Genomic DNA, 27,060 nt, shown 5'->3' on the forward strand with positions numbered 1-27,060 from the left:
AAGTGCTCCACACACAGCCTCTACTTCATTCTCCTCAGCGCCGGGCAGATAGGTGTGACTTACGGAGAAGGTCACGCTGCTGTCAGCGGAAGCCTGGATGCTGAGATCCAGAGTCAGGCTCCCGAGCAGGCCTGACCTGGAGTTTGGCCAGGATCGAGGCTGTGGGAGCTCCTGGAGGAGGCTCCCCAAATTCTCAGGGCTGTCCTGGCTGCACGGCCGCGCCCACGCCCCGTCTTCCTGCTGGGTCCCGCGGCAGGGCTGGCAACGTCCCCTCTGTCCTCCTGGACTCTGCTTTCCCCCAGGGAGGGCAGCCCCAGCCTCCACTCCCTTCAGAAGCATCAGTGGGGAGGGAGGCTGGGAGATCTTGTAAAGAGCACCTGTTCTGGGGGCTCTGCCCTCATGCCACCCCAGCCCCAGAACAGCTGCCTGTCCTCTGCCCGAGGCCTCTGTCTCTGGAAGCCTCGCTCAGCGCCCTCCGCATCAGCCGCTGGGCCACCTTCATGAGGCTCAGGCCCAGATTCAAACCTGGCTCTCCGCCTGGATCAGGTTAGGATAGCCTCCCTCTCTCACTGGCCTGCCCGGGCATGGACACGGCGGTGGCAGGGGTATGGACCCCGGGCCAGATGGAAGCTGGCCATTGGGACAGGCTAGGGCAGGGATGGATGGTCCCTCTGAACATTGGGCCATTGTTTTAGGCCACAACAGAGGGTGGCTCTGTGGCCCTGGGGCTGAGGAACAAAAACCTGTTTAGCAAGGCCCTGTTCCTCCCATGCAATTTCGAGAACTAGGATCTGGCTGGCTTCAGCGGGAAGAAATGGGCCAAGGGGACAGGACCAGGCCTCGAGCCGAGAGGGGTGGCAGAGTGGAGACCCTCTGCGCTGCAGGTGTGTGTGTGGGCCCCGCTGGCCGCGAGCTCCCAGGCTGCTGAGCCAGCGGCAGGTCCACGAGTGGGAGGTGATGGAGGGGGCACCCCCGCCAGCCCTGGCCTCTGTTTTTCCCCTCTGCGACATGAGGGCCAAATGCGTGTGTGCCCACCTGCCCACGGGCTCGGGCCGAGCGCAGAGGGCCACCAATGTCAGGTGGCGAAAGGAGGCTGCAGTGCCCACAAGTGGCAGAGCTATTGCAGCGTGGGGGGGTCTCTTGCCGCAGTTCCCCCCGCCCAGGACTGCCACGATGACGGCAGCGAGCCTGGCCTTGGGCAGTGCTGACTGCGTGCCGGGTCTGTTCTGTGTCGTCCACGCACCATCCTCCCAACAGCCCTTGGCGGCAGGCACTTTCGTTATTCACACTCTACAGATACGGAAACCGAGGCACAGAGGGGCCAGGGAGCCCAGACCACCTAACTCCAGAGGGATCGAGGGTGCTGTTCACTCTGAAACCATGACAGCGGGCAGTGCAAGTTTTAATCTTGTTAAACAGCCCCAACCTGGGTTCACTCAATGCTTATCAGGTGCCAGGCCCTGGGGGGGCCAGAGATGCGGGCCCCCATGGTGGGGAGAGACCATAAACAGTGTGGTTGGTGCCATGGCCAGGGCTACGGGCTCTGGAGAGGCTTGCTGGAAAGCCTGAGGGCTGAGTAGGACTCGGGCCGGGGTGGGGGGGGCAGAGGGGACAGGAGCGCTCCAGGTGGAGGAAACGGCTGGGCCTGGGCGTGGAGGCTGGCGACAGCCGGCTGCAGCCCTGTGCAGGTACCTAAGGATGAGGGTGGCACCCGTGGGTCAGGAGGCTGGAGAGACGAGAAGGCCGGTCAGGAGGCTGGAGAGACGAGAAGGCCGGTCTCTGGCCCTCGGGCCCCCTGGGGCTGCACCTCCCCTAACCCTTCTCTGAGGAAGTGCACCGTGCGGGGGCGGTGCTGAGGACAGGGCTCCCGGAGGGCCCTTTGAGAACCTTTAGGTTCACTGTTTCAATGATGCAAATTTAAACTGGAACTAAAAGAGGCATTTGCTGGGTCACGTGGTTAACTGACGTCCTGCCCGGCAGCCTGAGCCCCCATTTCCATCACTCTCATCACAGGAAAATCAGAGCTGAGGGACCGGCTGCTCGGGGGCTCCTTGTGGAAGCCAGGCCAGGGGACGCCTGCCTCCCTGGCCCAGTGGTCCAGGATGTGGGTCTCAAGCGCTCAAACACGGGTAAGCCAGGGAGAGCTGGGCCAGCAGGTGTGGCCCCAGGACCGGGTGGGTCATGTGCATAGCCCAGGGGGTCACCTTGGGTGCTGCAGGGGTGCTGGGTGTGGCCTGCATGAGGCCAGGCCCATCTGCTTGTCAGAGTTGACGCTCAGGACCGCCCGGGACTCATCCTGCGCTGAATCCCATTGAGTTCCAGGGATGTGTCCTTATCCCCTTCCTTCCGGATCTGGTGATCAGGGCTCTCTCCACCCCAAGCCAGCCTCACGGCTGCCCCAGAATCCACACAGGAGAGGCTAGGATGCGTCATCCCCAGCTTCTCTTGGCTGCCCCTTGCCAGCTGGGTGACCTCCAGGGAGCCACTTCATCTCTCCGAATGGTCACATCACAGCCTACCGCCTGTGGGGGACTAACAGAAAGCCTGAATGACGTTACTCGTCCAGCCGGCAAATCTCCTGAGTGCCTGCTCTGGGCACTGGGATTACGGTGTGATCAGAACACGTACAGGTTCCTGTTCTCCCAGACTGACAATAACATTAGGGAGGGAACAGGTCACATGGGAGGTGGTGATAAGTTCCGTGAAGGAAGATGAAGCCCAGACGGGGAGAGCCAGTGCTGGGGATTTTAAACAGGGAGGCCGGCCAGGCATAGGCAGCTATTTGAGTCAGGGCTGCAAGGAGGTGAGGGGCCAGGCTGGGGCTCTCCTGGGGAGGGGGTGAAGTGTTCCAGGCGGAGGGAAGAGCCAGTGCGAAGCCCTCAAGGCAGAACGGGGCTGGAAGGTGTGAGAAGTGGCTGGAGCAGAGCCAGGAGGGAGAGGCAGGAGGTACCACCAGGGGCGCCGGGAGGGGCAGGCGGAAGGGCCTCGACTCTGAGCCACAAGGGAGGCACGGAGGATTTTGAGCAGAGGAGGGACATGATCTGACCTATATTTTTAAAAGATTATTCCTTCCCCTGTGTTGAAAAGGGACCGTAGCGGGCGAGGGCAGAGGCAGGGAGACCAGTCAGGCCAGAATCCAGGGGTGAGACGAGGCTCGGCCCCCTGGGGTAGTAGCAGGGAGGTGGCGAGCTGTGGGCAGGGTCTGGGTATATGCCTAAGGTGGCGCACACAGGATGTGCTGACGAGCTGCATGGAGGGGTGTGAAGGAAAGAGGTGAATCTAGAATAATGCCGGCGTTTGGGGCCCGAGCCAGGGGCCCCAGGAGAGCTCAGCGCTGCTCCACACAGCAGCAGTACCCGTCGGCCAGTAGTTCAAGGAGGGGAGGGCAGGGCCCTCGAGCAACCTTCCTGGGGTGGCCATCTGAGGAGGCGAAACCACCAAGCCTGCAGTGCCAGGCTCACCAAACGTCTCTGTAAAGAACATCCTTTCTGTGCAGGGACAGTGGTCTAGCGCAGCCACTAGCAGCCCGGAGGTGGGCCCCACCCTCCACCCACGGAAGCCAGCGAGCGGCCTGGGATCAAAGCCGAGGGGCCGGGCCTGTTGCAGGCCTTGTTGTCCCTGCAAGATGGAAAGGGCCACGGTCCCCCCACCCCAGCCCCCGTGAGCGCTCAGAGGTCCCGCAGCAGCACACTTGAAAGAGGCCAGGGTTATCTACAAAATTCCAGTTAAATCCACAGGCTTTGATAATTTGATAAGCCACTCCACAGTCGCCCCAGAGTCAAAATAACGCTGTTCCTCGATCCTGTGTTTATGTTTCAGGATGGAGGGGGGAGGTGTACGGTGGCCTGGGATAGAGCCCTGAGAGGGAGGGGCTGCAGGCACTTGGCTGACAGAGGGTCAGCCCGTCAGCCCAGGTCACCCATGGGTCTGGGCTCTATGGAGAGGACACTCTGCATAGAACACAGGTCTCTCTTGGCAGGTTCTGGAGGCTGAGAAGGGCCAGGGCGGAGAAGCCCTTTGGAACTGTGTGGCCACAGCCGACCCCACCTCCTGAGCCTCAGGCCCGTCTCATGCTGGAGGGGTTCCTATTCTCAGGCCATCTCTTGCCAGATGAGATGTGAACTGGCCCAGGTGTGCGGTACCACCTCAAGAAAGAGGCAGATAACCCCCGCGGCCATGGTGACTCAGAGGCTAAATGCTTTATGACTCCTCCCTGCAAAAGCCAGGCTGTGATCTGCAGGGTTGGAGCACGCACAGGGCCACATTCCATTCCATTCCACAACCTCCCACGAACAAAACTGCTGTGCGCTTCCAAGGGGCCCATAGCACCAGCCGGGTTATCTCAGTGCACATGTCGTCTCCGTAAGCCCTCTGGACCGCTCCAGGAGTCCTGCATTCTCTCTTTTCAGGCGTGGGGACACAGAAAGGCAGAGAGGCTGGGCAAATGATCAGAGATCACAGAGCCTTGAGTGGTGGGCCTGGACCCCAGAGCCTGCCCCGCAAAGCCATGCCTGCAGCCTCAACAACACACACCTGTCTTCCCGAGCCTGGTTTCCACCTTCCTCGAGGGCCTTCCAGGGACGGGCAAGAGGCTAACCTACGGCTACCGGCGCTCAGGTCGACAGGGGAAATAGGACCAGCTTATTCAGCTGCCTGGCAGGGAGGGGGTTCAGAGGCTCGAACCAAAGGCAGGGCCAGTTGATTCTGTGGTGATGCACCTGCTATTTCACCCACCAGCAGCAATTCTTCTCCCCTCCTCTGGGCACATGATCACGTGTGACTCCAACGACAGCCCGCCTGGGGAGGGGCATCTCCTCTCTCCCCGTGGAAGAAAGGAGAACAAGAGGCTCTGAGAGGCCATCACAGCTGGGGAGTGGCAGGGCCAGGTGGACCCGGTATACTGCTGCCGGTCTCAAGAGCCTTCCTCTGCCTTGGGAGAGTGAGGAAGGCGGGGGCGGGAACACAGAGGAGGGGGGACAGAGAGGATGCACTGAGAGGTGTCAGGACCACAGTCCTGGTCCCCTGATTCCTCCCCAAACCAGGGAGGGTGGGCAGGAGATGTGGAAAGAGTACCGGCCTCTGGAACCAGAAAAATCTGGGTTCAAGTCCTGGCTCCAGCTGTGAACCTGTTTCCTCATCTGTAACATGGGGACAAGAACATGTAACTCCCGGTGCAAACCTCTCTCACAAGCCTGACGCATAGTAGGTACAGAGAGAGCGATGTTTTTCCCGCTGGTGAGAACACACATTTGTATCTCATTTTGTTGTTTACAAAGCTCTTGCCCAGCCCACGTGTCATCTAAGTTTCCAAGACAATCCTTGGAGGTAGCAACATCACGGATTCATCACTCTTCCCTTTTTTACAGATGAGAAAGAGAAGGGGAAGGTACCTGGGTGGAGCCAGTCGCGTGCCCAGTAAGCAGCAGAGCCGGGGTGTGAGCTCAACACCACACCTCCCACTCCCTGTGGCTTTCAGTTGCTCCACACTGTGAACCACACTGTGATGAGTTTCTGGTGGTTCACAGCATTCGCTTGTTTCTCAATCCTTTGGCAGCCAGTAAAGGAGATGGCTTTGGTTGGGCCAGGTGAGCCTCTGAGCTGAGTGATGCTTTCCTCCCTCAGAGGGCCTAGGCCACTTTAGGCTCTTAGTCTTACAGCATGGGTGAAAAGAGAAGGGCTCCTTTAGGCGGGACTGACACGTATGGGTGTGCAGACTGTGTACTCCACTACCTCTATGGGCGCCGTTCACAACGGCGCCCCTGGAGCTGTGCAACAACCCTTGTCTGTAGGCTTTCTGCTCCCCGTCACCAGATGGCCTCCTGCCTCTCCCCACCTGCCCCAGACAATTCCTCTGCACTATTCTTTCCCTTCCTCCTGTAGCCCCCGCCCCATCTGCCTCTCTCTTGTCCAGTCTGGCACTCGAAGATTTCAGGGGAACAGATGTATGGAGTGAGGTAATCAGTGTGCATCCCCTTCAGTCCTCTCCCCCAACCCTCTCCCCTACTCGACCCTCTTCCCTGGCTGCTTTCTGCTCATCAGCCCCTGGATTTTTCTCTCCACTGAGAAGCTACTCTGGGGAGTGTGGGTGAGGGTAGTGTTCTGAGCAAGAGAAGGGAGCCATGAGGATGGAGTTTGGGCCTGTGTGTGGGAGACCAGCAAGACCGGGTAGGTTGTCTTGACCACCAGGCCCAGAGTACCCTGCTTCCAGAGAGGAAAAAAGACATGCTTGGCGCCCCATTTCTCCCCAACACGGAAAGTCAGCCAGCCCTGGGTTCAAGTCTCATGAGTTCAAGATTTGGGTTCATTCAAGTCACATGCCTGTCACATACCCAACCAGCTGCATGACTTCGGGAAAATTCACCTAATTTCATGCCCCTCAGTTTTCTCCTCTGTAAACTGGGCTACATTAGTCTATTGGACAGGGCTGGCCAAAAAGTTCATTCGGGTTTTTCTGTAAGATGTTATGGAAAAACCCAAACGAACTTTTTTGGCCAGCCCAGTAAAATGCTACAGGTAAAAGCCACGTAGTGAACGCTCTGTGCACACATAGTTGTTTCTGATGATGATTATAAGATTTGTTGCAGCAGCCCAGGACCACTGGGTTATTCAGCAGGTGAGGTTCACCTGGGCAGCACGTGCCCTCCTGGTTCCGCGTTTCAGCTGGGAGCTTGGTAGCGTCAACGATTAAGAGCAATGACCGCTAACCCTGGGCATCTGAACTGCATGACCATTATCTTTTCTGTTATCTCATCTGCTCCTGACCATAACCTGTGAACTATAAAGAGTCTGCAGGAAAACCTGCTCCCCAGATGCAAAGATACCCTCCCTTGCCAGCTCTGGGGTCAAGAGAAATGAGGAACAAGCCTTGGCAACAGGAGTCTGGGGAAGGTGGTCTGCCTTCCTTTGGTCCATCTTTGCTTAGCCTCGTTGGCCTTGCCAGCTCTCCCCCCAAGCACACAGGAGAGGCTTGAGCTACCACTTACTCTTTCGGGGGGTTGACATCCTCCGGTCGGGCCTCAAAGAACCGAAAGACTTCATCACACTGTGAAATATGGGGTGGCAGCCGGACAAGTGCCTGTGGAAAGAAAGGAAGAAAGGGCATTAGGCCTGATGAAAGTGGGAACAGGAAAACCAAAAGCAGGGCCAGCTTGGGCCAACAGTGATGGGGGAGGCGCGAGGACTGCGCCGAGGAAGACACAATCAATCAGCTACCCACCCACCCAACCAGACAACTAATCAAGGAATTAACCAATCAGCTAACTAATGAAACTACTCTCCATCTGTCCATCCACCCATCCCTCCCATCAACTAACCAACCACCCAATTAATGAACTAACCAACCAGTCAACTGATAAAATAACTTATCGGTCAACCAATCAACTTTTCAACCATCCAGCCAACAATTCAACCAACCAACTATCTAACTAGCCAGTTAACCAACTAAACAACCAGCCAAACAAGTGAAAAAAAAGGGGGAGGCCATTAAACCCTAGGTCTCAGGGCCCTCAAGAACGAATTATTCTGCATGAACCCTGAAAGAATTCTCTCTGGCCCACAGAATAAGTCCAAGATCCCTAGCCTGACAATCCAAGGTCTTTTCCTCCTGGCCTCATCTCCCACTAGCCACACTCCAGCTGCACCAGATATCCACAGTCCCTAAATACCCACTGCACGGTTATTTAATGACAAGCTGATAATTCTATCAAGGACAGCAGGGTGCTATGGTAGAGTCTGATAGGACCTGGGAAGATTGGGAAAGGAGGTGGTTTTAGGAAAGGCTCTTTGAAGCTGAGTCCTGAGGGTGGGTAAGAATTAACTGGTCAAGGTGAGGGCGGGGGCCGGACCAAGCATGGTGGTCCTAGGAGCTGAATGAGGTTGGTGTGGCCTGGTCTAGCAGGGCCTTGCTTAGGCCAAGCTGAGCTGAGCCTGGAGGAGCAGAATAAGCTGAAGGGTGTGGAAAGGCTTCTTAGAAGAGCGGGCAGGAGCTCGGCCGGAGGGGTGTGCAGGATTCAGACAGGCGGGAGGAGGTGAGCGTCCTGAGGGGGATAACTGTGCAGTCACGGGTGAGGGCCAGCTGTGAACCTGCATCCAGGAGGGGTGAGATTGCGCCGCTGGAAAGGGAGGGATGAGGGTCAGAGGTGATCAGTTTCCCGCTGTGCACCAGCACGGACTCCACACCTTGCAGCCTGGGCACCTGGACCGCTGTCTTGGCTCAGTGCAGCACGGAGCGGTGGGGAGAGGGTTGATCCTTTAGTACAGACAGGCAGGGGAGGCCACCGTCAAAGCAGGGCTGGGGAACGGGGCCAAGGGAACGCTGGGCTAGAGCCAGAAGCAGGAAGAGGCAAACCCTGGGCTACGGAAGTGTGAGGAGGAACTGCTGATAGGGAGGCTCCAGGGCGGTGGTCAGACTGTAGCCCGTCTCGAGCCTGTGCCTCTCCAGGCCCCCTGCACCAGGGCTGCTTCAGGTGCAGTGACCTGGCCTGGCAGCTCCCCTGTGCCAAGCATGCTGGGCCTCCATGAGTGTGGCCACCACGGGCCTCACGATGGTCCTCGTGAGGGCAGATCTCATTCCCGTGTTACTGAGGAGACAGAGGGGTCAGGGAGGCCACGTGGCCTGCACACAGGTGGGAAGGACGCTGCTAGAAGGTAAGCTCCATGCGGGCAGAGACTTTAGTCTGTTCTGTTGACTGCTATGCCCCCAGATCCTAGAAGAGTGCCTGGCACTCAGTAAGTATTTGTTAAAAATGAGTGAGTGAATAAGAGTTTGGTGTGCAGAACCACTGTCCAGTAGTGGTGGGACATGATAATGGGGCAAAAAAAGCACATGTGGTCGTGGGTTGCATTGACAGAAGTACAGTGTTGAGGAAGGGGGCAGTGATCACTTGCTTCTCTGAGTTGCTCAGGTAACAATTTAAGTGTGGCATTGAGCACGACGGCCCTTCCCGAAGCCAAACCCACACCTGGGCAAGATGGGACAAGACCTGACCTTAGCAGGTAAGACACACTGTGTAACTCCCTGCTGTTCCTTCCAGAGCCTGTGGCTTTCCAAGGGTCTCCAACAGATCCCATCCCCATGACCAGGAGAGAGATTTAAAAACAGAAAGGAAATTAACATTCAATGAGCAAATACCACGTGTCAGGCACTATGTTCGGCTCCCGGACTCCCCAACCATCCAACAAGCATGGAGCTTTCAGTGTGTGCCCTGGTAGTACAGGCATGAGCCAGACCCAGGCCCTGCCCTCACAAGTGCACATCTGATGATGTGCCGTCCAATTTTGTCCTGGACGTACCCACCATTGCTCTCATTTATGGTGGGGACGCTGAGGCTCCTGGGGGGTGAAGCCACGACTAAAGTGGCAGAGTGAAGCCCTGTGCTCGACGCAGGCTGGGTGGAACTTACCCCCAGAGTGTTCAAGTTTTCATTTAATGCACATGGTATGTGCTGTTTTCTCCCCCAGGAGAGAAGGGCAGAAGGAAAGAAAAAGTGAGGAAGAAGAGAGAAAGAGAGAGACAGAGACAAAGAGATGGAGGGAGAGAAAGACAGAGAGAGACCGAGTCACAGATGGAGGGAGAGAGAGGCAGAGACAAAGAGAGATGGAAAGAGAGAGAGAGACAGATGGAGTGAGAGAGACAGAGACAGAGAGAAAGAAGCAGAGAGAGATAGAGACAAAGAGAGAAACAGGCAGATATACAGAGAGATGGAGAGGGACAGGGAGACTGAGAGGGAGAGGGAGAGACATACAGAGAGAGACAGAGAGAAGCGGAGCTCAGGCATGTGCAGACAGCAAGGGCTGCTGGCAGGAAGCAGGAGGGTGCCAGGAGGGAGCACTAATGGGCCGGGATGGGCAGGAGGCAGGAGGGAAGTGTTACCAGGGGCCCAAGCTGTGTGCAGAGTCGCTGCCAGGGTGACCTCCCTGACCAGCAGGAGGCGGGGGTCGGGGAGGGGGGGAGCAGGGCAGGCGCCCTCCCACTTAGGCGCAGAGCTGCTGGCCAGCTCCCCCCCGCCCGCAGCAGCGGTGAACACAGGGGCTCTTCATGCCGACAGAGACCGGCATTCCGGGGGCAGAGGACGCGTGGGCTGGAAGGGCCTCAGACAAAGAGGTCTTTTGGGCGAACCGCTGCGGCATCTTTATTTAACAGGGAGCCCCGAGGGGAGCCGCGTTGAGGGCTCGTCCTGATTTCAGGCTGACAAGAGGCTCTTGGCTCAGAGCAGCTTCCATCAGAGCTGCCGCCAAATCCAGCCCTGGCCAAAATCATTTGGCAGGAGAGCCGGGTGCTGAGCAGTCAGTCCCCACGGCCTGGGCTGGCAATGGCAGCCAGAGCCGGGGAACCCCCAAACCTAGCTATTCTTGGAGGAGCAGGTAGTGACCAATACATGGGCATCTTCAGGGCCACCACCACCGGCTCAGGCCTAAAACTCTGCCATTGGACATTCAGGATGTATGCCATGGGGTGGTTAAGTCAGGGCTAGGCAGATGGGAGTTTGAGTCCTAGGTCTACCGTTAACAGGCTGTGTGATGCTGAATGCCTTGCTTGCCCTCTCTGAGCTCAGTACAATAGATCTCATATGGCACCTATCTTTTAGGAGATTCAATGAGATCATGAATATGAGGAGCCTAGCACAGTGCCTGGCACTGAGTAAACGGTAAAATTTAGTTACACTATTGTCTTCATTATCATTATCCTTTGGGTGAAAGCAGTGAGGTATACTAGAAAGAATGGGAGTCAGGAGACTTCAGTTCTACAGTAGGTCCAATTCTGCCGTTATATACTTGCTCCATGACCTTGGGCAGCCACTTCACCTCTCTGGTTGTTGTTTCTTCTAGGATAAAATAGACTAGCTTCAGAATCTCAAACCGTATCTCATAGAACACCTGTTTGATGAGATAAAATCAGTTCTGTGGGCACATGTGCAATGGTGCCTTGTAGATCCCCATCTTGGTCTTGGTGGGCATCATGTTCATTAGCACAGCAAAGGCTCTGAGAAGTCCTGCAGGCAAGAAACCTACAGAGCTGTGTTCAGGCCAGTACTTATTAATAATAACGACATCCTGGGAATTTGACTCATTTAATCACCACATTAACTCTAAGAGGTGAGTATGACTATGATTCCAGTTTAACAGAAGAAGAAACGAAAGCACAGAGAGGTTAAATCATTTCTCAAGGCCACACAGCTAATAAGTGGTGAGATTTTGAATGAGGTGTCTGAGTCCAGAGCCTATGCTCTGTCTGATCTGCAACTCTGTACTTCCTCCAGCATTACCCACAAGTCTCTGACTGTGGAGCTGGTTTTCCAAACAATTCCTATTGACAGCCCATGGAACACAGCTAGGCAAATCCAGGCCAGAGACATTCTGAAGTTTCTTCCAGCTCTAACAGTCAATGGCTCCAGGACTGCAAACAGCACCACTACCAGTGAATTCAGTGTCCAATCTATCACCAGCCCGGTCTTTGCAAGTACAGCAGTGGCATGGGAGGGAGCCCCAGGCAGACTGTGCTCAGACCCTCTGCTTCGAAATGATCTCCCTCCACGAAGCCCACCATCCTGGGTTATGTCTATCCCAGGACAAAAAGCAAAGTTCTGCATTTGTCAAAGCAACTGGGGGTGTCCTGCTCTTTCCACAGGATCAAACATTGTCCTATTTTTAGCAGCATCATTTTGGTTTCTAATCAATGGGAATCTTAGAGTAAAAGCCCAGCGACTCTGGGTGGGGTAGGGGTATGTGGTGGGGGGGTGAATGGGCTGAGGGGGCTGAAGTCCTACCCATTTGGCCTCCACTCTCACCCCCGGGGCTGCTTCTAACCTGCTCCGGACTATTCCTCTTAGATCAGCGTCTAGGAAGCTGGGGGCTCACCGAACTTTTATAAATCAGAGTATGTCAAACACATGAGTTCTCTTTTTGAAGGATCTAAGGAGCGAATTCTTTTGTAATGGAAATAGTGCAGTTTAAGGCATTTCACAAGGGAGCCTAGTAATTGGGGCCTTGGGGACACATCACCCTCCTTGGAGGTTTCCTCTGCTTGTGTGCAATCTTTGCATTGTGTCATCAGATACTGCCTGGCCTCCCGCATGGGACGAGGCTTCCTGCTTGTTAGTGAAGACACAAAGGTAACAGATGGGGCCTTCCAGGAGCTCTTGGTCTGGAGAAGACAGACACACAGAAATTACCCTCCTATGGAGGGTAAGTGTGCGGCGTGGAGGCGTGCACGGAGTATTCTGGACAGCAGGGGTGGCCAGCTTCCTCCGGGGAGGTGGAAGGCTTCTGGGAGGGGCATCGTGGGAGCCAAATGCATCCCCAAGAAAGGGATTAGCACAGGCCAAGGGGTGGAAGTCTAAGGGAGTCTGGCTAGCTGGGGGTGGCTGCACTTCTGCAGACTGGGCTGCAGGGCGGGAGGTGAGGCTGAAGCAGCCCATGGAACAACCCCACAGACGGCCCGGCTCAGCCGGTCAGAGGTTCTTGTGGAGCCGATGAGGCTCCTCTGAAGGCCTTTAAGTAGAAAATGGACACAATCAGCTTTATCCCAGGCTGGAAGTGCTTTCTTCCTGGGTCTGTCTGGACCAGAGGAGATGGAGAGATTCTGCCACCTGGGTTTCCTCAGAGCACCAGACCACTCAGGAGGCCTGAATGCATCAGTCTTGGCTCTCTGCCTCAGTCTCCCCCATTAGCAACACATCTGGCCTAGGCCTGCCTTAGAATGAGGGGCACAAGAACAAAGTTACCCTCCCCGTTATCTAGGACTGAGCATGCCAGGGAGCCCTGGTGCTTCTTTTTTTTTCTTTTCTTTTTTGTGGTACGCGGGCCTCTCACTGTTGTGGCCTCTCCCGTTGCGGAGCACAGGCTCTGGACGCGCAGGCTCAGCGGCCATGGCTCACGGGCCCAGCCGCTCCGCGGCACGTGGTATCCTCCCGGACCGGGGCACGAACCCGCGTCCCCTGCATCGGCAGGCGGACTCTCAACCACTGCGCCACCAGGGAAGCCCCCCTGGTGCTTCTTAAAGGAGTCTGTTTTTCTTGCAACATGAACCTTTTTCTTTATTAAGGTGAGAGACAATGATGGGCTATGGTGGAAAACTCCCACGGTGGGAGGGAGAACGGCTGGGGCTAAGAACCTCCACAAAGTAATAGCCAAAGTTTTCGAATATGGGAAGTGGGGCTAAAAATTAATGAGTCTGGGAGATGCAGAGGGTGGGGAGGGGAGATCCTTACCCCTTCAGGGCTGACATCCTTGTTAGGCTTGGAGTCCCTCCCCCAGTCTAACTCCAGCCAACCTCTCATCCCACCTACAAAGAGAGCCTTTGATTCTGAAAGCAAGCCTCTCGTGGACAGCAGAATGATAGAAGCGAGCTCGGCTTTTTGGGTAACAAAAAAATTCTAGCTGCACCCATCAGGAAACGGAGACTTGTAGAAACGTTGTTACGTGGCGGAGGGTACGCCGATTATTCTCAAACACTCTTTCGCACTGCCCCCTACCCCTGGATATTTATTTTATCCCATAGACAGACACTGCAAACATGTATTTCACACGCAGGAATGGGGTAGATGGAGTCATTTATGGGGTAGATTGTTTGTCCGAGCCCCTAAAGTATAGCTCACACTTGTTAGTGAGATGAAAGTCTTCAAGTTGTTGAGACCACAGAACCATTAAATATTAACCGCATAACCATGTTGCCCATTACATTAATTTATGGAGTTACAGAAAAGCATTTGGAACCCTTCTTGATAGACACTGGCCCTCAAGAGCCACATAAAACAATCACCTGGCTGGCGCTTGGTAAACTTTCCGTGACGCTCATCCAATCTGCTCCGTATATGTTTAAAATTAACACTGAGATCTGGGCTGTGAGGCTGCCATCAGGCGGCGGGACTGGCTGGCCGGCGAGGGCAGGGAGCCCGAAGTCTGGGAGGGTCCGCTGCACGGTCAGACTTTCTATATCTGAGTCCTGGCAGAGGAGCTGGCTACTCCGTGCACAAAGCCGGTTTCACAAGTTTGGGTGCATTTGAATCCCTAGTCAATGCCAGACTCGGAGCCCATATACCTGTCCAGCAGGTCCAAGGAAGATTCTGGCCAGCCAAGCAGAGCTGCATGGGCAGGGTCCTGGAAACAAAACTCCAGAGGTTCCAAGCAGTCCGAGGACAGGTATGGCTGGCCATGGAGTGGACTGCACGTGGCCCTGACCATGAAGTTGGCTGTGGGGGGCAGTGATGCTGAGTGAAAGGTTGGATCCTGAGTGGCACGACTGGACTAGTGGGCGGCAGGGCTGTGAAATGCAATGCTGGGCGGCAGTGACCGTGGACTGCAGCTGAACTTATCTCTAATGACCATTCCAAGGTTATTCCAAGGTCTCAGACAATTAGACCACAGATCCCAGCTTTCTAGTTCAGCAGAATTAAAGGTCACTTCGGTACTGCCCTGCCCCCTCTGCCATTCTCAGAGTAAATTACTGCCTGCAAGCTGTCTGGCTGCTTGGTGAACCCATGACATTGCTCCTTGTTGCCTGTCTCTGAGTAGTTCTCATTTGTGCTAATCAGGTTAGGAGGCCCCTCCTCTTGCAGACCCCACTTAAATGGCTCCCCAGCCACCAGGAGCACCACTGGGGCTCCGGAGCCCTCATCCCGAATCAAGAGTCCTGTTCAAAGCCTGATCCCAGGAGATAAGATATTATCAGTTTCCTGCTCCAGACGACCCAGAAGACGGCATTTCCAGACGACCCAGAAGACGGCATTTCCACAGAGTCCAACTGCAGATGCCTTGGGCTCCACCAGCTCAGGGAGGTCAAGGCTGATGTGAACCATAAATCCCAGCTGCAAGAGGCTCCCCCCTGCCCTTTGCCCCTCCTCCATTAGCTCTGCCAATTTGTTTAATAACTGCTTGGGAAAGGAATAAAAAGAAATAAAAGGCAGGCTGCAGCCATCAATTTAACTAGAAACGGCAAATGCCCTTTAAAGAGAAAAATGAATATTGATCTGAAGAAGAGAAGCTTCTACCTTCAGGAAATTCATCATCGGGCATCCTTTTACATTAAGGCAGAAAACGTGACCAAGTATGATCTGCACAGTCACGAAATTCAAACTTGGGTTAATGAAGAGTATCTGGGTGTGCTTGTCTCCACATAGCCTTGGGAACACCAGTTACGAAATTGAGCAACTTGGTTCTTATTTAAACATTTTATTGACAGGCATAATGATTCCAAATTATAAAATATTTGTTCAGAAAGGAACCTTATGGTAATAACTCCATGTAGCGACAGAACATTTCAGAAGTTACAGACACTGTGACATATATTCTCCTGCTCAACCCCTTGCATGAACCCTGTGAGACAGTTATTTTTACCCTCGTTTTACAGATCAGGAAACTGGGGCTCAGAGAGGTAAAGCAACTTGCCGAGGTCACACAGCTAGTTGGTGGAGTGCTGGGATTTGACCCCAGCTCTTCTCAGTCTAATACCAGCACTCACAACAACACATCCCCCACTTGCTTCTCCTCAAGACTCTTGAGTCAGACTCCACAGCAGTTTTCACGTAACTAGGAAATTCCATCTCCATTAAAGCCAGTGGTGCCCAGTGGTAACATTGTTAATAACAATAACAAAGAGCTAGCGTCCACTGAATGTTTCCTCTGTGCAGACACTATGTGCTGCTGCCTTATGCCTGTCAGGTCACTGCATCCTCACCACCACCCTCTGAGGAGGTACTACTCTCCTTCCTGTTGCATGGATGTGGAAACTGAGGCTCCGGCAAGTTCAGTAACTTGCCCAAGTTCACAAAGCCAGCAGGGTTTCAAACCCAGGCGGTCTGGCCATCTGGAGGCCATGTGCCAAGGCCACTAAAGTGGGAGCCTCTCATCCTCACTGCAGGGGCCCCAGGGGGTCCCAGGCTCCAGACAAAGTGGAAAGACAAACAGGCTGTGCTTCATGACCCTGCAGCTGCTGCCAGTCTGCTCTTTGGCATCGACTGTTCTAACGCATGTGCGTGCACGTGCCTGCGTGCGTGTGTGTGTGTGTGTGTGTGTGTGTGTGTGTGGTGAGCATTTGCATCTATAAAGATGTATACACGAATATTTGTATCTATCAAGACTTCTGTGAATAAACAAATATGCATTTTGGATGCTACTGAACTCAGGACTGATTCCAAAAATGTCCCAAAGGGAGTTCAAAGAAGAGTTCTCCTGTAGCCAGCAAAATGCCACACACAGAATCCCTTCAGCAGCGGCCCCTTCACAGAGCTCCCAAGCTGGTGGAAGTGATTTAAAGGAGTGTTTTGTAAACACGGACCCATCATGAAAGGAACAGAGGCTTCAGCTGTGACCCTGGCGGTCCTCATGCCCCAGAGGTGGCCTAGTCACGGGGTGACCCCTCCCCGAGGGACACCCACACCCACACTTCTGGCCGGGAGACGCCAGGCCTCAGGATGCATCTGCTGGACCACAGCAAAGGGTTTTGTATAGACAACCTTCCTTCACAGATGGATAGACTCTCTGGCAGATGGACCACCCCCTCCCCTGCCCCAGACACACTCTTACCCGGCAGTACTCATCGATGGGCTTCAGCCTCTTCACAGCTACGTCCCGGATGTGGCTTCTCCGGAAGAGGATTTTGCCTGGAAGAGAGATGCTCGTGAGCTGGGTGACTCTGGGTAAAGCTGCCATAGGGACCTGGGACGCTATCCTCTCATTCCCTCTCCCTCGGCTTCTCAGCATCTTAGCTGGCCACCAAACACCACCACCTCTGCCCATTGCCAAGGAAACAAGAGAGGAGTGGTCACCTCTCCCCGGGGGGTTAGGAGGTGCCCCAGGCTGAGGGCCCAGGACTTCTGGGGCAGACGAGGAGCCCCGGAGGCTGCCATCTTGGCCAAATCACCTTGTCTGGGTCTAAAGACAGAATCCACGCCCTGATGCGGGTGCATCTCTCAAGTGACCTCGCAAATAAATATCAAGGCTGGCCCACCCCACCCCTGTGTTTTGTTTCCAGGCCCATCCCTCCTTGAGAAATCGGCCTTCATTCCCGCCAGCCTGATAGGAATTCCTATTCTTAGTTAAGTTGGGTGGCTATTTCCAGGGCAGACTCAGGCCAATACAAGGGAGCATGGCTGCCCCAGCCTGGCTGGCCTCCAGCCGTATGGGCCCCTGCAGCTGGGCTGGGGTACGCCTCTACAGGTATGGGCAAGGCTTACGGAAAATGCCAGCCCCCAAACCTTCCCAGGAGGCTCTTCTGAACCGGCCAGATTCAATTATAACAAATAGATGAAAGCATAGTCCTTTCACAACTGGATAAATTTAGAATCTGAACTCCTTGGTCTGACACTCAGTGCCTAACACAGCTGATGTCTCTGTGCCCAGTGGCCACCAACGTCTAGGCCAATGCCTCCTTTTCAGAAGCTTGATTGCTGAGCTGGGAGTAATCACGCTCTTTCCAGAACACCCACACATTTCGTCCATTCCTAAGACACTCAACACATTCTGACATGTATTACAAACATTTGTGAGCCCCTCCCACCAGAAGCCTGTCTGTCTCATCTTAGGGCCCATGGACCACAGCACGTGGTGAGGCACTCACCTCACAGCTATAACAGGCATCTGTTGTCCAAGCCCACCCATTCCCCTCTGGAGAGCCTCCCTCATCCATTCCCTTGTGGGTTCAAATGGGGCCGACCACACCCCCTGGCAACAATGGTATGCATGCGACCCAGCGTAGCCACCCAGAGTCACAGCGATGGGCTCAGAGATGGGCAGGGGACCCGATCTGGGCCAGTGAGGGTCAGCCCTGAGTCTTCTGTGGCTGTCCTCTTCCTCCCACGGTTTTCTCCTACAGCTGCTAAGCTGGCAGGATGAAAGCCTGGAGCTCCTAGTGACCATCTTTCTTATTGCCTAAGAAGGAAACCAACCAAGAGAAAGAATCTGAACCTGGCACAGGGTAGGTGCTCAATAAATGTTTCTTCTCTCTTCTTCTTCCTTCTTTTTTTTTTTCTTTTTTTTGGCTGCCCCATTCAGCTTGTGGGAACTTAGTTCCCTGACCACAGATTGAGCGCGCGCCCTCGGCAGTGAAAGCGCAGAGCCCTAACCACTGGACCACCAGGGAATTCCTTCAATAAATGTTTCTTGAATGACTGAGGCGCAGAGCTGAGAGATGAAGGGCAGGTTCCTTTGACATCATTTGAGCAGCTGGATGCAGTTGTTCCTCTGAACCCAGGGTCTACCTGGTACTTTCCACTTATATAAAATAATACAAAAGTTTTTAATTGAAACTTGTTGGAGATGGATTTTCATCACTTGCATTAATGGAGTCCTAAATGAGATGACGTGCGTTGCAAGTGAACAAGTATGTAGACTGCATGCTAATCTACTTAAGCTTCTTCTATCAAGGTCCAAGTGGAGTACTAAGCATTGCCTTGGTTTAGGTTGTTGAGGTGAGTGCAAGTTGTTTATTTGGGAAGTGATCTGGGAAGTACCAGTAGGGGAGTGGGGAAGTAAGGCAGGGCAGGCGAGGAAGTGTCCTTCATGGTGGGTGGCGGCAGCTCATTTCTGTTGAGGAACTCGGGGGATCGTGGAGAACAGACTGCAGAGGTATCCCAACCAAGGGCGAGGAGGCTGGGGTATTGATCACCAACTCCCTGCTTGTTGTTGAGCTTCTGAGAGCACTGCTTCTTGGGAGCTTCTGGCCGAGTACGCTCCCATGGCTAGAACAAAGCCCCCAGTTTTCCTGTAAGCAGCCTTTGGCAGGTAGAGGAGAATGGAAAGGGGACCTGGGGGGCCCTGGAAGCAGCTGCTACAGCCATCCCTGACTTCCCCGTCACCACAGGTACTGGTCACCAGTCCTGTTCCAACCCGAGCATGGAGCATCTAACTCATCAAGTTGTGTGTGACTTGTTGGCGCATTTGTGTCTCTCATCCCCCTGCACTCATTGTGAACCAGAGGCCCCTCCTGCAGCTGTTTCTTCCCCTTGGCAACTCTCACTGCACTCAGCACAGGGCTCTGCATACAGCAGACGTCCAATAGGCACTTGCTGGTCCGTGCATCTCCCTCCCTCTCCCAGATGCTCCGTCAAGCTCTCCTTCCTCCCTTTCTCACCCAAGCCTGGTAGAGGGGCTGTGTCCCCAGCAGAGGAACGACACTGCACAGACCGGACAGTGTCATCAAAGAGAAATGGGCTCTTCCACATGTTCCTTTTGAAAGGAGATAAAACATGATTTATCAAGACATGGGAGGGACTTCCCTGGTGGCGCAGTGGTTAAGAAGCGCCTGCCAATGCACGGGACACGGGTTTGAGCCCTGGCCCGGGAAGACCCCACATGCCGCAGAGCAGCTAAGCCCATGCACCACAACTACTGAGCCCGTGTGCCACAACTACTGAAGCCCACGCGCCTAGAGCCTGTGCTCCACAACAAGAGAAGCCACCGCAATGAGAAGCCCGTGCACTGCAACGAAGAGTAGCCCCTGCTCGCCGCAACTAGAGAAAGCCCGCGCACAGCAATGAAGACCCAACACGGCCAAAAAAAAAAAAAAAAAGACATGGGAGACAGCCACCTTTCCTTGAGGGAAGATGTCACAGATTTGGTATTCTTGGCCTCTTCGCCTCCTACCCTTTTTTTGTTGCCTATTGTTCTATTGCCTGCAGGCCACAGGAGCACGTGTGTGCAGCCAAGGGGACGGTGTGTGAAATAAACACGTGGTGGGAGGACACCCACTCTCTGGACTGACGAAATGACAGGCGGCCCTGGGGTGGGCTTCTGGGCCTTCTACCTGAGCCAGGTAGCTGTCAGGAGCTGGGGGCCGCCCGGACCCAGTGACGCCAGGAGCTAAGCTGTATCTCACAAGAACCTGGAGGACTTGCTCAGAGGGACCGGGATCGGGGGGTGGGGTGGTGGGCCCCAGACCTGGCTCTGCCCTGTGCTTCTTTCAAAGGAGGAAAATGTGACTTATCCACTCCCCCAAAATAGCACTCCTGCCCTTTCTCATCCCGTCAGAGGACAAAAAAGAAAGCAGAGAGATGGGGAGACAAACTAGGTTGCCCCTCCCAGACCCCCATCTCAAGGCTGGCCAAACCTCTTGACTGGGTTTGATATTCATGAGATATATAGATACAGATATAGATATTGACACAGATACAGATATAGATATACCAGATAGGACTTGATCCAGTTGTAGAGGCAGAACTAGCAAAAAATAAATAGTTAAGGAACGACTAAGCCCTCCAGAGGTGCAGAAGCTTTGAAGGGAGGGCTGGGGTGGGGAGATGGGGAGAGAGGTGGGAGGGCTCCTCACCCAGATGGCCCCGCCCCTCAAGCCCACCCTCTGCAGGTGAGGCCGCCATGCCTCCAGGCTGGACACCTCCCATCTCCTTCACAAGGCTCGTGGGTCTGTCGCTCAGGTACGAAGTCAGAGGAGAATTCCTGTACGAGCCATTTGCCAGTTGAGTTTTTGGAATCCCAGCAGGGCTTCTCTCCTCCGTGCTGAAATCCTGGCAGGAGCAATGTTTTCTTTCCTTGGGTCCTTTTGGCACAGAGGCTGCTGGGAGCGGGGCAGGGGGAGGGGGAGGCAGGGAAGATCTGGAAGGGATTCTATGGTCTTGACTTCTCTCTTAGGGATCCCAACCGCATTCTGCAAGCCAAACCGGTGACCATATTAAAAGGGAGAGAGAGAAAAGGGAGGAGGAACAACCCCATGAAGGAAGCCGGGACCACAGGGCATTAAAGGCGCCTTGTAAATGTAATTCAGCCCATTCACGGCAAGGCCAGGCGAGACTCCTGGTAGAGCCTTCAAAGCCATGTAGATGCAGCCCCAGAAATATGATAAGCATCATAAGGAAGATTACACACGGGGCAAGAGACAGACCTCAGGATCAACTCCTTCCTGAAAGCAGAGAAGAGAGCCGTTGAGCCTGACAGGGTCTGAGCATGTAAGCGGAGGCTCCTCTTGCTGCCATTCTGGGCTGGGCTGAGAGGGTGGGGCCAGCAGGGTCCTTGGCTGGAGTCCTGGGTTCAAATCCTGCCTTGGCCACAGGCTGGCTGTGTGACCCTCCACGGAGCCTCTGCATTCTCATCTGGAGACTGAAGGGCCGGGCCCCCATGGCTGCTCCCTCGGGGAGCCCTAAGATGCGTTTGGGGGTGGGGTTATTGAGAGGGGCAGGGGAAGACTGAGACAACAGGTAACAGTAGCTAAGTGTTTACTCCTGCCAGGCACAGGCTAAGAGCTTTCCATTGGGTTCTCTGGCTTTATCCTCACCACAACTTTAAAGCAAGTGCTTTTATCGTCCCCACTTTGCCCAGGAGGAGTTGGTGGCTCAGAGAGGTTGAAGGACTTGTCCAAAGTCACACAGCTATCAAATGGCTGAGCTGGGATTTCAACCTGTGGCTTTGGAGCTCAGATAGTGAGAGGGAGAGAGTTCTTTGGGCTCAGATCACGTAAGGCCGTGGGAACCACTTAGGATTTTCTTCTGGGTGTGATGGGAGTATGATTAACATCTCCTCCACGCCACGTGCTGGGCTGAGGTCTGGGGAGCAAGTGTCTCGAGGACTGACTGAGAATGAAGCAAGCCATAATCGTGGAGGACGGGACATGCCATGGTGAGTGAGATGCACGCAGCCCCCCGAGGTCTCTGCCGACCAGATACAAGTGAATGAATGAGTGAGTGAATGGATGAGAGTGAACGGGTGAATGAGACTGAAAGGACCAATGGACCAACACAGCAGGGAAGGAGAGGTGACCCAGTGTCTAGTGGACTTGGGGAGAAAGAGCTCCCCGAAACAGCAAACCTCCCTGTCCTTTAAAGGGCCCTTCCTGCCCCACCCCCATCCCTGCCCTGGCTGAGCAGGTGCCAGTCCAGTGGGATCAGCGGGATCCTCACCCTCAGAAGCGGGAGGGCATCACCTGGGGGAGGCCGGCTCTGCTCCACACCCTAATCTGGCCTAACCTTCTCACCATGAGTGTCCACTCTGGGCCAGGACACATAGGTGGGGCACTGACTCGGGAAGGTCCCCACGCTTGAGTGGCAGAGGTGTTTCTCCCTCCTACGCAGGATACCAGGCACTTAATGAAGCATCTTAGTGGCACTTGAGGGGTCTTAGTAGTTGGCATTTGCTTCCAGAGAATGAATTATTTCAAGAAGGTGAGAGGTGAGGACATGGCTCCTTCTCACTGGTAGGGAGAAGTGGTTAAAGAAAAGACAGAAACTTCTGAGAGCAGTTAACCCCCTAGGCCAGCCATGACCCCAGGTTCCTCCTTGTAAAATGTGGTACCCATGGGGGATTCCTTAAGCAGGAGTCAGGGGCCAGGGGCACAGGAAGAGCCCACCTACCTAGAGAGCGCCCACCCTAGCCATGAAGAGCCTGTAGCAACCTCCAGGAGACAGGCACATGTTCTGACAAATGGGCAAGTACCCACTGTACGGGGCAATAGAGGGCACTGGCTACAGGGGAAATAGGAGAGGGCTGACCTCTTTTGGTCTCTCCAGGCTGATCTATTCTTGGCAGCCTCTCCTCTTCAAAATTCACAGCATGTATACATCCTCATATAACTCTCGCTTCCTGGCTTTTTTTGCCACCTGGAATGCCATCCATCCATCCATCCATCCATCCATCCATCCGTCCGTCCGTCCGTCCATCCATCCATCCATCCATCCATCCATCCATCACTGTCTTGATGGAGGGCCTGCTCCAGTGTTAAGAACACTGCAGTGGACAAGACAGATGAGGGGCCCTGCCCTCAAGGTGTTTACTTTCTAACTGTGGAGGGGATGCGTATGGAAGGGATGCAGTATACAAAGTTCATATCTAGTAAATAGTGTGGTTACACACATATGTCTCCCCCCACCTCTGTAAAGAGAATATAACAAGGTAATGGGAAGGGGTGTGCCTGGGGGGTGGGGGAATTCAGCTAGTGGTCAGGGAAGTCTCTGATTTCAGTGGAGTCTCTGAGGAGGAGAAAAGCCAGCCACTCAAAGCTCTGGCGCAAGAGGGCTCAGCCAGAGGCAACCACAGAGCCAAGCTGGAAGGTGGAAAGGAAGCCATGTAGCGGTCTTATAAGCCACAGAAAGGAGTTTGGTTTTTTTCTAAGAACACTTGGGCCTACTGACCCAGATCTCTCCCCGTCTTAAGGCTCACTTTCCATATCCTCAGGCCTCCTCCATGAAGCCTTCCTTGAATGCCTGCCTTGCCCTCCTCTGCCCGCCTCCTGGACCGCTCGCTGGCAGTCACCCCACTCTCGCCCTCCCTCTCCTGCTGTCGTGGAGAATTTGTCAGGGGGCTATCATCCTCAGGGCCCCCTCTCACCTTCCCAGGGGGGTCCCCTGATGCACAGGCCAGCTCCCCCCCAGCCACCCTGGCCTCGAGGGACACAGATGCTCCCACCCCTCTCCCTTCAGTGCAGCCCAGAGAGCCTGGAGCATCACAGGGACTCGCCTAAGGTACAGGGAGACCACAGGAGGCCCCGAGGCCCACAGCCTGCATGTTGTTCTCCACGAACAACACTCCTGCCCATCTAATTGGATCTGAGGACAGAAAGGAAAGGGGAGTGTATCCGGCTCCCAGGGCTGCCATAGCAAACGACCACCAACTTGGTGGCTCAAAACAACTGAAATGTATTCTCTCCAGTTCTGAGGCCAGAAATCTGAAATCAAAGTGTCAGCAGGCCACACTGCATCTGAAGGCTCTAGGGAACAATCCTTCCTTGACTCTTCCAGCTTCCGGCAGCTCTAGGCATTCCTAGGCTTGCAGCAGCATCACCCCGGGCTCCGCCTCTGCCTTCACATGCCCCTCACCCCATGCCCCAGCCTGTGTCTCAAATCTCCCTCTGCCTTTCTTCTGTAAGGACATCTGTCTCCGGGTTGGGTGCCCACCCTAAATTCAGGATGACCTCATGTTCACAATCCTTAACTTAATTACATCTGCAAAAACCCTTTTTCCAAATAAGGTCATATTCACAGGTTGCAGGGGTTAGGATGTGGACATATCTTTTTGGGGCCACTCTTCAACCCACTACAGAGGTTATGGGAGAGTCCACAGGGCTGACCAGACACCTGAGAGAGTCTTGGATCCCTAACTGGATTGCAATCACCCTGAGGGGAAGGGATGACTTTCTACACTCCCTTCAGCCCTGGCAATACCTGGCATGGAGCTGGGTGTAATGAATGTGGGTGCTGCCTGATTCCCTCGGGAGGGATGGGGCACTGTCTGGAGAGAGTGGGTCAAGGGTCTCTGGAGCCCAAGGTGGGAGAGACAAGCTGTGAGGATCTGAAAGCTGAGTGAATGGGGGAGAGGGGTCCTCTCTGGCTCTGCAGGCTGATGTGGCACCCAGGGGAGAAGAGACAAATTTCCCAAAGCAATGAAAGGAAAGAAGATGGGAGGGTCACTAGAGGGACACCCCCACCCTACCCAAACCGACATGTATGCTATGGACTGAATGTTTGTGCCCCTCAAAATTCATGTTGAAACCCTAATGCCCACTGTGATGGTAATTAGGAGGTAAAGCCTTTGGGAGGTAATCAGGTCATGAGGGTGGGGCTCTCATGAATGGAATTAGTGCTCTTATAAAAGGGGTCCCACAGAGCTAGCCCCTCTGACACGTGAGTATACAGCGAGGAGTCGGCAACCTGGAAGAGGGCCCTCACCTGACCACGCTGGCAAACCTGATCTCAGACTTCCAGGCTCCAGAACTGTGAGAAATACATTTCTGTTGTTTATAAGCTACCCAGGCTGTGGTATCTTGTGACAGCAGCCTGAACGGACTAAGACAGGGTGACATGACACAGGCAATGCCTGTGGGGAGAAAAAAGGAATAATTAATCTTTTACTCCCCCAGTTCTCTGCAGGCTTACAACCTGGCGTGGGTCCTTGTGTGAAGTGGGTCAGTCCAGCAAACGAACCCTGTGTTTGACTGCCCGGATCGGGTGCCTCAGACTGTTGTGCTGACAGACTGATGAAGACAGACGCTCTGACATAAAGAGCCTTGGGCATAGGAGGACCAAGAGAACCTAATGCATGAACCTGCTCATGGCTGTTCCTTCACCATGAAAAGCAAAAACAAACATCACTCCTTCATTTTCATCCCTTTAATTTCAGAGCAGCTGATAGCAAACCCCAACTCCAGGAGTAACGCCAGTAGGCAGGGACCCAAGTTGCTCCAGTGAGAATCATCCTGGGACTTTTGATGGTTTAGAGCATGCAGCTACCTGAAGGGTACACTCTGGGCCCTTAGAATACCCCCCTCAAAAAACAACCAACCAACCTCACAGCCCACTTCTCTGATGCCTCAGGTTATAGAGTCAGAATTTAGTTTCTTCGATGTAAGGTTTTGGTTAAGATATAGAAACGTCTCCCTGGAGAATGACAGGGAGCCTCGTTGATCATTCAGACCTGAGGATGAACAAGCACCGGCTTTTCACTGGACAGGAGGGGCTGGTTAGGGGACAGAGCACAGAGGCCTTGAGGGAAGGCAACATGACGGGTGGGAAGGAGAAGAATGGAGAAACAAATTCAGCCTTTGCTGGCTTCCCAGTGTCCTGCAAGCTGGTCCTACGCTCCATGTTCAGCTGTCTCCTGACTGTGGCTTGGAGGCAGGCCTCTGCTTGTCTCTCCAGAGCTGCCCCTGAAGCCAGTATGCCACCTCTGCCCTGATGCAGTCTGGGGACAGCAGGCCACCGGCTCACCTGCTTTCAGCCTCTGATGTGGCTGAGATGACATCCCCACTACCTGTGGCCTTGTGCCTGGCCCAGACTGCACTCTGCCACCCAATCCTGCTCCTCACCTGCTACACCTGGCCTTGCTTGCGCTTGACCCAGACCAGTAGAGACAAGGGGCCATGTGGGCTGGGGGAAGGCTGGGGTGAAGCCCAGACGCTGAGGCTGGAAACAGCAGGCACATGCAGGTTCTGGAAGGACATGGTCCCGATGGCGAAGGTCCACAGCCCAGGGGGTCCTGACTCCAGGCCCTGAGTTCTGGCTCCCACGAATCTCTCTCTTCCAAATACGTGCCAAGGGCCCGCCTTGGCTTAGAGTCTAGCATGGTAAGCATTTGTGGGTTTTGCCAGTCAGCATTTGTATTGTAGTACCCGGATTTTCTTTTGAGGAACAATCCCTCCTTCATTCTCAGTCTGTATGATTTTAGGAGGGCTCATCTTATCCCAGACTCCTGGAGTTACCAGGCAGTATAGTCCAGCCACGGGCATGTGACCCAAGATGGTCCAGTGAGAATCAGTTTGGGACTTTTGGTGGAACCACCAGAAAGAGAAGTGCTCTTTCTACAGGGCCTGCTAACTCATAAACTGTAAGCCCCAACTTGCTAGGAAGCATCTTTGCACATTCCCATCACCATTTGGGGAAAGCCTATACAAGAATGAAGTCACCAGAGAGGAAAGCAAAGCTGAGAGCTAGAGGGGCATATGATTTGGTCACCTAGATCCAGCCATGCCTGAAACCATTACCCCTGATGTTTTCAGTTATGTGAGGCAATAAATTTCCTCTTTTTTCTTAAACCAGATCGAGATGGGTCTAGTCTTTGTCACAAGAGGCTCCTGACTAGTAAGTATATCTAGTTCTGCCATTTACTATTGTGTGATATGAGGCAAGTCACAACCTATTGAATCTCAGTTTCCTCAAACTGCAAAATGGGCACAGTAATACCCAACTCAAAGGATTATCAAGAGGAGTCAATGAACAGGTGTGTAAAAGCATTTAACACAGAGCCCAGCCCATAATAAATGTTGAACAAATGGGATCTCTTATGAGCTGACAACTCTAGGTCAAGTAGGTGAGGTGGGATGGGGGCGGGGGCACAACCTGGTCCAGCCCACCTCCTCACTGGGCACATGGGGTCCAAGCACTATGGTGCTCCTTGTATACCCTTCCACCTGGCTTCCCCGCCCAAGGCCAGATACTAACCCCCTTCAGCCTGCAGAACCTTTCCCGATTCAAACCCTGCCCCCTAAGCACACGTCTCTCACACAGCTCCCATTTCACTTCTTCCTCCACCTGCCCAGTTCACAGAGGAGAGGGACACAGTGGAGTCAGGATTACTCACTCCATCCGCCCACCTTGGGGCACTCTGGGATGACTCACACAGGTGCGGCTC

At 54.2% G+C, this 27,060-nt stretch overlaps 1 protein-coding gene across 2 annotated transcripts in view; it reads right to left on the minus strand.

Moving 5' to 3' along the window:
• The window catches only part of SH3PXD2A (SH3 and PX domains 2A), a 241,972-nt gene that overhangs the window by 104,959 nt on the left and 109,953 nt on the right, over nucleotides 1-27,060 (minus strand). For both annotated transcript variants that reach the window (XM_024734999.1, XM_024735003.1), the window contains exons 4-5: nucleotides 16,522-16,598; nucleotides 6,984-7,075 (exon numbers count right to left, since the gene is read on the minus strand). In XM_024734999.1, the coding sequence (XP_024590767.1) occupies nucleotides 6,984-7,075; nucleotides 16,522-16,598 (169 nt within the window). The remainder of the gene's footprint in view (nucleotides 1-6,983; nucleotides 7,076-16,521; nucleotides 16,599-27,060) is intronic.

This window comes from Neophocaena asiaeorientalis, unplaced genomic scaffold (genome assembly GCF_003031525.2).
Source record: "Neophocaena asiaeorientalis asiaeorientalis breed wild unplaced genomic scaffold, Neophocaena_asiaeorientalis_V1.1 scaffold240, whole genome shotgun sequence".
NCBI lineage: Eukaryota > Metazoa > Chordata > Mammalia > Artiodactyla > Phocoenidae > Neophocaena > Neophocaena asiaeorientalis.